General features: G+C 35.7%; 3 protein-coding genes and 1 pseudogene across 7 annotated transcripts; 2 read left to right on the forward strand and 2 right to left on the reverse strand.

The window, feature by feature from the left end:
- Positions 1,227-4,197, reverse strand: LOC104793894 (putative nuclease HARBI1). Its single transcript, XM_019246502.1, has 2 exons — positions 4,128-4,197; positions 1,227-2,492 (listed from the first exon to the last, which is right to left on the reverse strand). The coding sequence occupies exon 2, from the start codon at positions 2,397-2,399 to the stop codon at positions 1,239-1,241; it is 1,161 nt and encodes a 386-aa protein (XP_019102047.1). The 5' UTR covers positions 2,400-2,492; positions 4,128-4,197; the 3' UTR covers positions 1,227-1,238.
- LOC104793895 lies at positions 2,488-4,131 on the reverse strand. The gene is made up of 2 exons (XM_019246503.1): positions 3,755-4,131; positions 2,488-3,585 (listed from the first exon to the last, which is right to left on the reverse strand). The coding sequence occupies exons 1-2, from the start codon at positions 3,785-3,787 to the stop codon at positions 2,677-2,679; spliced, it is 942 nt and encodes a 313-aa protein (XP_019102048.1). The 5' UTR covers positions 3,788-4,131; the 3' UTR covers positions 2,488-2,676.
- LOC104790223 lies at positions 5,779-7,258 on the forward strand (annotated as a pseudogene).
- On the forward strand, positions 7,908-11,587 carry LOC104790224 (serine/threonine protein phosphatase 2A 59 kDa regulatory subunit B' eta isoform-like). 5 transcript variants are annotated; one of them, XM_019246632.1, is made up of 5 exons: positions 7,908-8,137; positions 8,235-8,354; positions 8,458-8,666; positions 9,183-10,315; positions 10,880-11,587. In XM_019246632.1, the coding sequence occupies exons 3-5, from the start codon at positions 8,555-8,557 to the stop codon at positions 11,183-11,185; spliced, it is 1,551 nt and encodes a 516-aa protein (XP_019102177.1). In that variant the 5' UTR covers positions 7,908-8,137; positions 8,235-8,354; positions 8,458-8,554; the 3' UTR covers positions 11,186-11,587. The 5 variants fall into 5 exon arrangements, with proteins under 5 accessions (XP_019102177.1, XP_019102178.1, XP_019102176.1 ...); XM_019246633.1 differs by having other exon boundaries at positions 7,908-8,078; XM_019246631.1 differs by having other exon boundaries at positions 7,908-8,038.

Genomic DNA, 12,455 nt, shown 5'->3' on the forward strand with positions numbered 1-12,455 from the left:
CCCCCCCCCTAAGAAGATAGATCCGATCCAGAAGAAGAAAAAAAAAACGAAAAGTTACTTCTTTTATATTTTTTTTGGGTGATTAAAAGACGAATTTGTAGAAGAAGAAGAAGAAGAAGAAGATCGATCTATAGAGAAAAAAAAAAAAGGAAACTCTTTTGATTTCAGATGGCAATTAAAAAAATACTAGGCACCAGAAATTTTCAGAGCTTCCTTGGGGAACCCTAAAAAAAAAAGAAAACGAAACTGAGACGTATTAACAACTAAATTTTGAAGGTAACAAAAGAATGAATTGAATTTTTTTTCCTTTTTTTTTCTGTTATGAAACTCGATAAAAAAAAAAAAAAACTAGGGTTTTCGAAACCTAATCCTAAACATTAACAAGATACGATTTTTTTGTAAAAAGAAAACCAATTAGAGAGAATCAATTGAAACCCCTTTTTTGTTTTTTTCGCTCACACACGATCAAAAAACCAAACCGAACCCTCGCCCGAGAAAATAAGAAAAAAAAAACAAGATCTCCTTTTTTATTGGGGGAAAATCTTTTAACACTTAAAAACGAATCGGAGGAATCAAACAATTCGTCGATCAGTTTGGGATTGAAAGAGAGATAGAGAGAGAGAGAGAGAGAGGGAGAACGGGTTGGTGTGGTGATATTCGTCGACCGAGTCAAGAGAGAAAATGATGGAAAAGGTTGAGAAAAAATTGTGCGAGAAAATCTCAACTTTTTCTTTCTTTTGGAGGTCGAGAGAGATTTTACGAGGGAGAGAGAAATAAAAAAAAAAAACTTGGGAGGCAAAATAAATTAAAAAATAATTGAAAAGAAGGGAACGAACGAGATAAGATTAGGGTAACGGTGAAATCGTCAAAGTGTCTTGAGATTATAGACACGTGTTTATTTTTGCAAAGACAAAGGCTCTGACTGGTAACACGAATTATCAAAATCGAGTTGCAGTAAATATTAAAATTCGATTTAGCTTGCAGTAAAAATTATATGGTATAAACGGCAGTTTGATGTAGTGAATTTGCAGTAAAAAATGAATTAAACATTTTCTTTAAACGACTGACTGGTAACATTTTTGATGTATCATGTGCAGTATCTATTAGAAATAAAAATTAAAAAATTATTAAGAACAATAACATTTTTGAAATAGAATAATTCAAAATAGATAAATAAAATGATCCTATATAAAAAAAAATGAAAAACATTTGAGACATAGAAAATAAAAAGAGAGAAACTAATGACGACGTACATTCCATAGCATATTTGCTATCTCATCTCGTACGTTATTCATATATTGGCCATCATTTGTTCCCTCTTCTTCCTCAAGTCGATTAAGTTCGCCTTCTGCAAATCGTCGTCCACGACTATCTCGAGCAGTGACATTTTCGTCTTCAAAATCAGCATCTGGAATTCTATGAAGCCTGATAAAATTGTGAAGAACCATAGTAGCATGCACAATTCTGTTCTGAGTCTTGACATCATAACGAGGCAAATTGTCAAGAATCGTCCATTTTTTTTTCCAAACTCCGAATGTTCGTTCTATCACAGAACGAAGTGATGCATGCCACCTATTATATAATTCTTTTTTGTTCCTCGGAGCACCTGCATCAAATTCTGAAAGATGATATCTGATGTTTTCTCTGCTGCTTCCTCTATATGGAGCTAGAAATCCCCGCTTGTTCGCATATCCAGAATCGACGAGATAATACTTACCTATAGGAGGTCTCGGGAATAAAGGATCTCCATCTATTGCATACTGCAACACCAATGAATCATGTGTGGATCCAGCTGCGCCTAGCCATGCATACTTGAAGATCATGTTTAAATCGCATATGGCCATTATGTTTAGACTTTTCTGTCCATTTCTATCAAAATACCCAACTGCATCACTACCTCCAACCATTACTTTGACATGCGTTCCATCAAGTGCTCCAACAAATCCACTAAAGAAAGGCCAATATCTTGAATCTTCTTGTAACTTACGAGGATAGTGCTGGAGTGATGTTGTTGTTGGAGTTTTTAAATACTCACATGCAAGTCTCTCTACAGCGTCCAGTACCTCATGGAACTTTCGATAAGCAGTCTCTTGGGAACGACCAAAAGTCATTCCAACAAAGCGTTGAGATGCATTTTGACCGCATGTAACCAAAAATATTGCCACCATCTCATCAATACTGATATTATCGGTACTCCGTAAGTTGTAACGTTGCTCCAGCGTTGTGCACAGGTTCTTGAATGCTTCCGGATGCATCCTTAACATGTTCATACAATTTACCGGCTTGTTACGAATCTGCCTTTCAAGGTTTTGCCAACCTAATCCTCGTTCTTCCGCCATTGGTTGTTTAGAAAAATAACGATTGTAATACTCCATCAAAGGCTGCATTATCGTATCCATATACTCATCATCTTCTAGATTGTACAACTCTAGCAACTCGTCTTCTGTAAGATTTTCTAAACCCCGAGAATACAGCTCGTTTAATCGTATGACCTATAAATAGATGAGAATAAAAAAAAACTAGGATTAGAACTTAATTATTTTATTAATCATAAACCATGTAACATTAAGCAAAATAGAACTAATTTCTTAGCATTGAACCAAAAAAAAAAAACAAAAAAAAAACCTTAACCTAAAATGCATTAGAAAAAGGAAAAGGAATATTATTAAAAGATTTTTAATCTTCTAGATTAAAAGTCTTCGTCTGACTTGATTCTCCATCACAACCCGTTTTCTTGGTTCCACCTTCATACCCTATCTCTTTGAATAATGACATGAGCTCTGTATGAGATGGAGCATTGAATTCTTCGTGAGTCTCCATGTTTGTGTTACGGATGTTCAAATCCAGGTTGACACTTGGAGGACCTCTTTGGCAACTTTGCAAATTATTGAGACGATTTCCAATGAAATCTCCGTTACGATCATATCCCGTATAACCCTCCAAGAATATGATCTTATCATGATCATTTTCACTAGAGACCATCATTTCTCGGGCAAAGAGATCCTCCTTTAGTACTTTGATACACGCCCACCAAAAATCTGTCCACCTTGTCAAACCTTGAATTGATTGCAAGACTCCATATGCCTCTTTGTATGGTGTAGCTTCATTCTTTTCTCTACGTTCTCTTGCCTCTTCTACTTGAGCACGACGAAATTCCATCATTTCTTTGAATTGTCCACCCATCTCTGTTTCAAATGCCGTTCTTCTTCGTGGCATGTTCTTTTCTCCACTCCGTAGTACATCTTTCCCTCGATTACTTGGGTATGGAGTAACACGTGATTGTTTTTTAGCTGACCGCTTCGCTGGACCAATTGGCGACAGTGGAGGAGATTCGTTTGTGATGGTTTGAGACTGTAGATGTGCATCCTTTGTAGGAGTACGGTTTGAATCATCTCCATCATCATCTACGGCTATCGGAACGAACTTGTCCACTGATTGCCTCTCATCTACCTCAGTATTGTTTGCATCTTGCTTATGAGTTGGGTACATAGCTTCTGGTTTACTGCCTTGACAACCAAATATGCGTCTCATAAGCTCCATATGGGGAATTCCTTCTTCACGGATAATTTTGGCATATGGTATCTCCTGCACAATATTTTTAAGAATATTAATATGATAGCTAGCAAAATAAAATATGTATTACAAACAAGCTTATTTCTGGATTTACAAAAAATAATACATAACCTTAAGTTACTATTAATATATAAATTAACTAATTTAAACTACAGAAAAAATAAAATAAAAAAGAAAATACCTTTTCACGGTCAACCCACCAGTCCGGATCCATGTAAATCAAACCCGTGTTCTGATCATAGTGTATTCCAGTGAAATTTCTCAGCCTCTTATAAGCATTCCACTTATTTCTCAAAGCATCGTATTTGCTCTTGAAAGAATCCCACAGAAGATTTATCTTAGTTTGTTCCAAAAACTTTTCACAAATCCGCACTCGGCCGATTTCTTTCGGTAGCTTCTGCTTGTATCTAATTCTAGCCAATTCAACATCAAGAAGCTCCAAGAATATTCTGATATACTCATCATTCCATACAATTTGTTTCTATAATACACATTAAAAGATTAAATACTAAACATCCAACGTTTTTAAACTGCGTATGTGATATATTCATTACCTTACGGCGGATACTTCCACTCCCACCAACATCCTCGCCACCAGCTGCACCAGCTGCACCACCTTCATTAGACATCTTCATCAAAAACAAATAAAATATATTAGTAATATGCACTAATATTTTTAAACATATATATAAACTCGATGGATAAAAAGAGTAGAAGAAAGAAAACCATACTACGTACTGTTTCTTCAAAGTGTGCTTATTTGACAATAAGCTTTAGGCATCTATATATACAACTTAAAATTTCCGTGTACGTTTCAACGACGAATAATAGTAGGAACAACTTTTTTCGTTTGAAAGAGTCTGATGAACACTAGAAAATTTTAGAAAAATCTTTGACCAAAGTTGTTTACGGGTGCTTAGCATAAAAATAGAAACAAATAACAAATATTTTTTTAAAAAAATAATCGATTGAATAATTTAAAAAACTGATAACTCAACTCTAACACATGACAATTTCCATGATGTTGAATAATCTTTTGAGTTAACAATTTTACAAAAGATATACATCAAACTTGTACATCAACCATAACACATGATTATTCAAACTCAACTTCAAAAAATTTAGTTTTGTTAGTGATTGGTAACATTTTTGAATAAAATTTGAGTTGAGACCATAACTCAACATAAGTCAATAGTAACACATGTTACCAGTGAGAGCCAAAAATTGGATTTTCTGAATTTTGATTTTATTTTCACAAGTGTAACATTATCTTGAAATTTTAATTTTTTTTATGAAGATAATTGTTTGAGCATGAATATGTTTGATACTATTAATTAGGAAAAAACACTCTTCAATTATTGTGAAAATCTCATTTCCATTATTAGTAAGATGGTTAGTTTTAGTAGTATTTTTAATTTGTTGATTTTGTATTAGTTACAATTTATTTTGTTTATTTTAAACTGATTCTCTGTTTTTTTTTTTTTTTTTTTGTATCTGTTGGATATGGTATTAATGAATTAGACTGAATATCAGATTTTAGGTTTTACTTTATATACAGAAAAATCATTATTCAAAAAAAAAAAAAGAATAATGAGATAGAGTATGGTAGTCACAATGTAACAAAATCAATGGTTGTTATTTTTTATATTTATTAATTACTACGTATTGCCATGAGTTTGAGTCATTTTTGTTTGTTAAAGTTGAGACTTTTATTTTATTTTATTTGGGCTAAAACCGTGTTATATATAGATTAAGAAAAAGAAATGTCCGCCAAATAGTAGTATATTTGTTAATTAATCTTGACGACGACAACAACAACAACAACAACAACAACAACAGCAACACGTAAAGTTTGATACATACATATATGTCGCCTTTTTAGCAAAGGAATGTTTCGTAGAAGAAGATAAACTTGGAACATAGTACAAAGATGAACTTCCAAGATTCTTCTCTTCTTTGTGACATTTTCTAGAATGGAAATAAAAATAATTGATCGAAGAACACAACAGAAACGATTATTTTGGGTCCACAACTCACTAGTTTTATATGTAGAATCAGGAATACAAGTGTTTAAGAAATACAATAGTCATAGAACAAAATAGTACACGAATTATTTATCATGTGAGCATAAGGTTTTCATATTGGGCCTTGTGAGGCCCATAAGGTATTGAGAAAAAGAGAAGTGGGCCGTTAGGTCTGGAGAGAGTAGAAAAAAAAGGAAGTGAGAGTGAGTGAAGTGTAGTCGTCGTCGTCGTCTTTCTCACATTTCTCCAGAAACCTGAAACCCTAAAAATCGCAAATTCGAAAATGGAAACACGAAATCGAACCATATATATCTGACAGAGGAGATATGGGCGGAGATTATAGCGAGGTTACCATTGAGGATCATCGCTAGATTGAAATCGGTAAGTAAAACATGGAAATCAACAATCGAATCAGTCTATTTCCGCCGTCTCTTTGCGTCTCTGCACCAAAAATCCTCAACCTCGTGGTCGATGACGGGAAACGGAGGAAAAGAACTCGTAGGTTTCCTTGGATGCGAGACATGGGGTCTCCCAAAGTCTCTATCTTTTTTCATCCCACCGCCTCTTCGCGTGATAGAGGCTTCTTCCCATGGGTTGGTTTTAATTTCATGTTCAGAATATGGTCATCGTGATTGCTTTTTTTTTTTGTGGGCAATCCAGTTTTAAAACAGTGGATCAAAATCCCTCCAGCTCCGACTAGGTTTCCTCCGTTTGGTTACACGGGTGGACAAAGATGGCTTCGTTTTGGGGTTCTTCAAAGTGGGTATGCTAGCTCAAATGGGGGTGACTAATAGTAATAACTATGACTCGAGTACTTTGTGTGTGTGTCTGTATTCCTCCGAGACTGGGATTTGGACTTCCAAGACTATTCATTGCCCTTCTGATATCACCGAATTTGGTTCTTTCACATTTGACGGTACTATTTACTTTGACCATCTTACTGAGCCTGGAGTTCTCGTAGCTTATGATTTCTGTTCTGAATCCTCCGATCAGTTTCGGGTTATACCTCTCCCGGATCATCCCAATCACGGCTTCAGAGTAGAATACAATGGTGCTTTCACTACTTCCCAAGGGTTTGTCATGTGTATCAGAACACTAGATCTATCCTCGTCTACTCTTGTCATGGCTTGGAGGTTGAATACTGATTCATCTTGGCAACTTGTGTGGGAGATCTGCCTCCCGCTACTTATTGGTGATTATGTACCCATGGCAATGCATCCATTTGATAGTGACACTGTCTATCTATGGGGTCGGGATACTCGTCATGTGGTATCATGTAACTTGCGGACACAGAAGAACGTAATCCACGGAGATGGTGATCATCAAGATTGTGTCTTGAACCAGTCTGTATATGAGGAGTGTATGGATGAGATATGCTGCGTTGATGTTTCTGGCTGGTTTTTACAGTTGGTGCTCCCACGGTGGATGGAATCGGTGCCCTGTCCTCCCCAAGTTGAGGTGATGGATACAGCTTCAGTAGTGGCTCACGTTACTGCTGCCATGCCAGAGATAAAACAGCGGCAGCTAAATCATTGGATTTGGAATGGATGATTTCAATTTGGTTTTCTGGTTTTCTTTCTTTACCACTATGTAATGGAAAGTATTTTATTTTGGGACTTCGCAAACTATTTCATATCATTAAATTTTTGCTTCTTTGGTTTTTTCAGTCCAGTGGACGAGTTCTCATCTTTTGTTAAGTTGTTAAACAAGGAGTCACACTTCTTCAGTTGGATGTTTTATCCCAGCCGCTTGGATTTACTTTAGAAAACATAAAACCTTAAAGAATAAATTGCAGCATTATCTGTCCTTGGATGTGATTCAACAAATTAAACAAGACCTGTTGGAACATGAATCAAAGGTAGAAGAGCTTAATCGTTGTTATTTCAACGTGGATGATGAATCTAGGAAAGAACAGAGGGGGGATTGTAGAAGAAGGGAACTGTGGGAAGAAGAGTGGACACTCTCGTAGCTTTGTTTCTTAGTTTCAAACATCCTCATCCATGTTTAAACTAGGAAGAGATCATTGGTTAGTGGCACATAGCCGTCTAGCTACACAAAAACGACGTGTGCATAGAAATGTAATGTAACTATGTAAGTGCCCGCTTCAAAAATTCGTAATCAATAAAAAACACAAGTATTATGAATAATTATTAAAAAAAATTAAAAAGTGCGATCGATGAAATCTAAACCGTNAAAAAAAAAAAAAAAAAAAAAAAAAAAAAAAAAAAAAAAAAAAAAAAAAAAAAAAAAAAAAAAAAAAAAAAAAAGCAGAAAATTCATCTCCTTTGATAGAAAAAATAAAAATTCATACTTCCAAAAGAAAAGGGGAAAAAACGAAAAAACGAAAAAAAAAACATTTTCTCAAGTCAACAAACAACAAACGAAGGTTTGAAGAACTTTGAATGTTGTTATCATCATCATCGTTGTAAAATCGTATCTGGGTATTTTCTCCTGTTGACCTTTCTCTAATTATATCATCTGGTGCGATTTTGTTTTAGCTAAACTTTTTATATCGAAGCCCTTCGTCGTAGTCTCCTCTTGTCTGTAAATCAATCTAATTTGTTCTTTCGGGAATGTGAAAGCTTTTGTCTTTGTTTTCATTTTCTGATTGTTCTGTTCTTTTGGATTGTTTTTCAGAACTCGAATCGCATATAAAGTTCGAATTTTTTTTCGTTAGATTGTATACAAAAGGGCGTGATTAAGGAAGAATAATATACAAAAAGGGGAAAGTTTTGGGATTTTTAATCTCGATCTCAGGTTTGTTGATTTGATTCTGTTTCTTAATTTTGTCAGGTTTGATCCAAAATTTGTGGCTTTTTTTTTCCAGAATTTGATTGATTTGGTTTCTTCTTCTATCTAGGTGTTTAGTTTGGTGATGTGGTTAGAGAAATCTGAATTCTGGTGTTGAGAAAAAGAAAAGAAGACATTTGTTGTGTCTTTTTTTTGGGTTTTGAATTATGTGGAAACAGATTCTAAGTAAGCTTCCGACTAAAAAGTCTTCCAAGCACGAACATCGTGGACGTGAACACGGTGGCCATGGCCATTCTTCTTCTTCATCTCATGCTTCAGGTGCCTCTACTTCCAAAACCAGTGATAATGGTACAGGGAAGTCACATGCTAAGAATGCTCCACCTGGTGGAAAATCCTCTACTTCTGACTCGGGTTTTAAAGATGGGAATCTAAAGAGCAGTGGAAACAACAACAACAACAACAGCAACAGCAACAGTAATGGGGTTTTCACTCCTTATGAAGCATTGCCGAGTTTTAAAGATGTTCCAAACACGGAAAAGCAAACTCTGTTCATAAAAAAGTTAAATTTGTGCCGTGTAGTGTTTGATTTCACGGATCCTACAAAGAACATCAAGGAAAAAGAGATTAAGAGGCAGACATTGCTGGAGCTTGTGGACTACGTGAATGCTCCGAATGGAAAGTTTAGTGAAGTTGGTATCCAAGAAGTCGTTCGAATGGTCTCTGCTAACATATTTAGAACGCTTAATCCTCAACCACGGGAAAATAAAGTTATTGATGCCTTAGACCTTGAGGAGGAAGAACCTTCCATGGATCTTGCGNCATCTCATGCTTCAGGTGCCTCTACTTCCAAAACCAGTGATAATGGTACGGGGAAGTCACATGCTAAGAATGCTCCACCTGGTGGAAAATCCTCTACTTCTGACTCGGGTTTTAAAGATGGGAATCTAAAGAGCAGTGGAAACAACAACAACAACAACAGCAACAGCAACAGTAATGGGGTTTTCACTCCTTATGAAGCATTGCCGAGTTTTAAAGATGTTCCAAACACGGAAAAGCAAACTCTGTTCATAAAAAAGTTAAATTTGTGCCGTGTAGTGTTTGATTTCACGGATCCTACAAAGAACATCAAGGAAAAAGAGATTAAGAGGCAGACATTGCTGGAGCTTGTGGACTACGTGAATGCTCCGAGTGGAAAGTTTAGTGAAGTTGGTATCCAAGAAGTCGTTCGAATGGTCTCTGCTAACATATTTAGAACGCTTAATCCTCAACCACGGGAAAATAAAGTTATTGATGCCTTAGACCTTGAGGAGGAAGAACCTTCCATGGATCTTGCGTGGCCTCACTTGCAGCTTGTGTATGAGCTTTTCTTGAGGTTTGTTGCTTCGCCTGAAACTGACACCAAGTTGGCTAAGAGATATATAGACCAATCTTTTGTCTTGCGGTTACTGGATTTATTTGATTCCGAGGATCCTAGAGAAAGAGATTGTCTGAAAACCATTCTCCATCGTATCTATGGTAAATTTATGGTACACCGACCTTTCATCAGGAAATCCATAAACAACATCTTCTATCGGTTTGTTTTCGAGACAGAGAAACATAATGGGATTGCTGAGTTTCTAGAGATCTTGGGAAGTATCATCAACGGATTTGCTCTTCCTTTGAAAGAAGAGCACAAAGTGTTTCTTGTTCGAGTTTTGATACCTCTCCACAAACCGAAATGCTTGCAAATGTATCATCAGCAACTGTCTTATTGTATCACACAGTTTGTGGAAAAGGATTGCAAACTTGCTGATACGGTTATAAGAGGATTGTTGAAATACTGGCCTGTGACAAATAGTTCTAAAGAAGTCATGTTTCTGAATGAGTTGGAGGAAGTACTCGAAGCAACTCAGCCACCAGAATTCCAACGGTGCATGGTACCACTATTTCGCCAAATAGCTCGATGCTTGAACAGTCTGCATTTTCAGGTACCTATCGTTCTCCAATCTTTCTGAAATTATAGAACCTTATACAGTTGTTTCTATATTGACGAATGTCCCATTTACTTTGACATTTCCTACAAAAGGCTCTGTTGCTGTCAGTGCTTTGGTTTGACATTCGCTAGGTCATATCGTTTTGACATACTTTAACTGTAACAGTCTTTGGCCTGTGTATATTGTTAGCAGCTTATTGGAAATCGTTATAGCCTATAATACTGTTATATCAATAGATTAAATGGAATTGTTGGGTTTGCAGTAATGAAAGTATAAATGTATTAGGACGGTTATATTCATTTCTGGGTGATACTCGAAGCAGTTTCTGAGCTAAAAATTGAATGTTAAGACTATTGTTTTAAGTCAGAAGTTACAAAAATGGTAAAAAGTATTTTGCGTTTAAAGGCATCTGTTTTGGCTAAACAATGACTGCACATGTCCCTCGGAAAAGAGGTTTTACATGTCATAGAAGTCTAGTTGGTTCAGGATCTAGTGCATAGTGACTAAAGCTTCAGTTTTTGTTTCAGTGTATTACATACATCTGTCTGATATTTGCAGGTTGCAGAGAGAGCTTTATTCTTATGGAACAACAATCACATTGAGAATTTGATTATGCAGAACCGTAAAGTTATTCTTCCAATTATATTCCTTGCCTTGGAGAGAAACGCGCAGAAACATTGGAACCAAGCTGTTCATAGCTTGACACTAAACGTGCGAAAGATATTTCATGACCAGGACCCTGAGTTGTTCAAAGAATGCCTTGCTAAGTTCAAGGAAGATGAATCAAAAGCAGCCGAAACCGAAGCAAAACGGGAAGCCACTTGGAAACGTTTGGAAGAACTTGGGGTACAAAAAGCTTCATAAAGTTAGAGAGCTGTAGACAAGAAATCTTCTGTATCTTCTATTGGAATTGGCATGTTCTTCGGATACATACTTCAGAAGAGAAAAGTTTCATATTTGGTCTCTTCCTTTGAAGGAAAAGGAAACTCAAGATGTAAGATTTGTTCCCGTTTTGATTTCCATTATTTTTATTTCTTGTTTCCTCTAAAATCTTCCTCGTGCTTGTTAATGGATTTTTTTCTTTTTCTTTTGCAACATTGTATGATCCATTGTTCCACTTTGTTGAGACCTTTGTCTGATTCATTCCATCTTCTGCTTTGATACCTGCAAAAAATTGCAGCTTTAGGGGTTGCCTCTTGCCACGCTAAAGAATCAGTTTGTTGATTGTATTGTTGTATTAAATTGTCTTCTATTTTGGATTTTTCAGTTGTATAGTTTCTTTCAAAATCAGAAAAAAAAATCGTAACTTTATAAAACAAAAGGAACATTTTGTTAATTGTCTAGTACTGTATAATTGCTTTTAAAGACCAAATTTTGGGGTTTGCCAAAAAAAAAAAAAAAAAAAAAACCAAATTTTGGGGTTTGTGGATTTGGTTACGAACTCCGCAACTAAAGAATTTGAATCTTTAATGTTGCATAGAAACTCCACAAATTTTGGGGTTTGTGGATTTGATACATTTTGCCATTTTGGTTATGAGTTATGACTTACTAAAAAGCACTGTCTAGACGTTGTTCCTTTCCTTGTTTGTGCGGTTTGTGAAAAAATTTCTCTGGTCTTAGGGTCTTCTCTCAGTCACCATCCTCTCTTTCTCTCTCTTCTACTCAGTCTAATCTTTATCCATTCTCTCTCTTCTCTCTAATCTTATGTGCCAACGAAGCAATAGCTATGAAAAGCTAAACTCTTTCTTCTTCTTCTTCTTCTGTCTTTGTAGTTCGATTGTTTAGATTACTTGGGTCAAACCCAAGTTTGCTTTTTTTTTTTTTTTCTTTCTTTCTTTCCATGGTTCATCAAGTCTAGATCTTTGCTTTTCTGGGTCCAGAAACGACGATTCATGATATAAAGTTACAACCTTTATTTGCTTCTGGGTCATGGTTTTGTCTGCTTTTCGTCTTTTTTTGCTTTGTCTGGATGGAGGATTTATAATCTCTGAGATCTAGTAATAAGCTCAAGATTATTATTATGTTCACAAGAGTTGTTCTTATGCGTGGTGAGATGATCTTAGGAGTAGTTCAGTATCTTTCTTCAATTCGGATTTTGAGTTTCTGAGATCTATTAATTTTTTTTTTTTTTTTT

The sequence above is a fragment of the Camelina sativa genome, chromosome 6 (genome assembly GCF_000633955.1).
Source record: "Camelina sativa cultivar DH55 chromosome 6, Cs, whole genome shotgun sequence".
NCBI classification, from domain to species: Eukaryota; Viridiplantae; Streptophyta; class Magnoliopsida; order Brassicales; family Brassicaceae; genus Camelina; species Camelina sativa.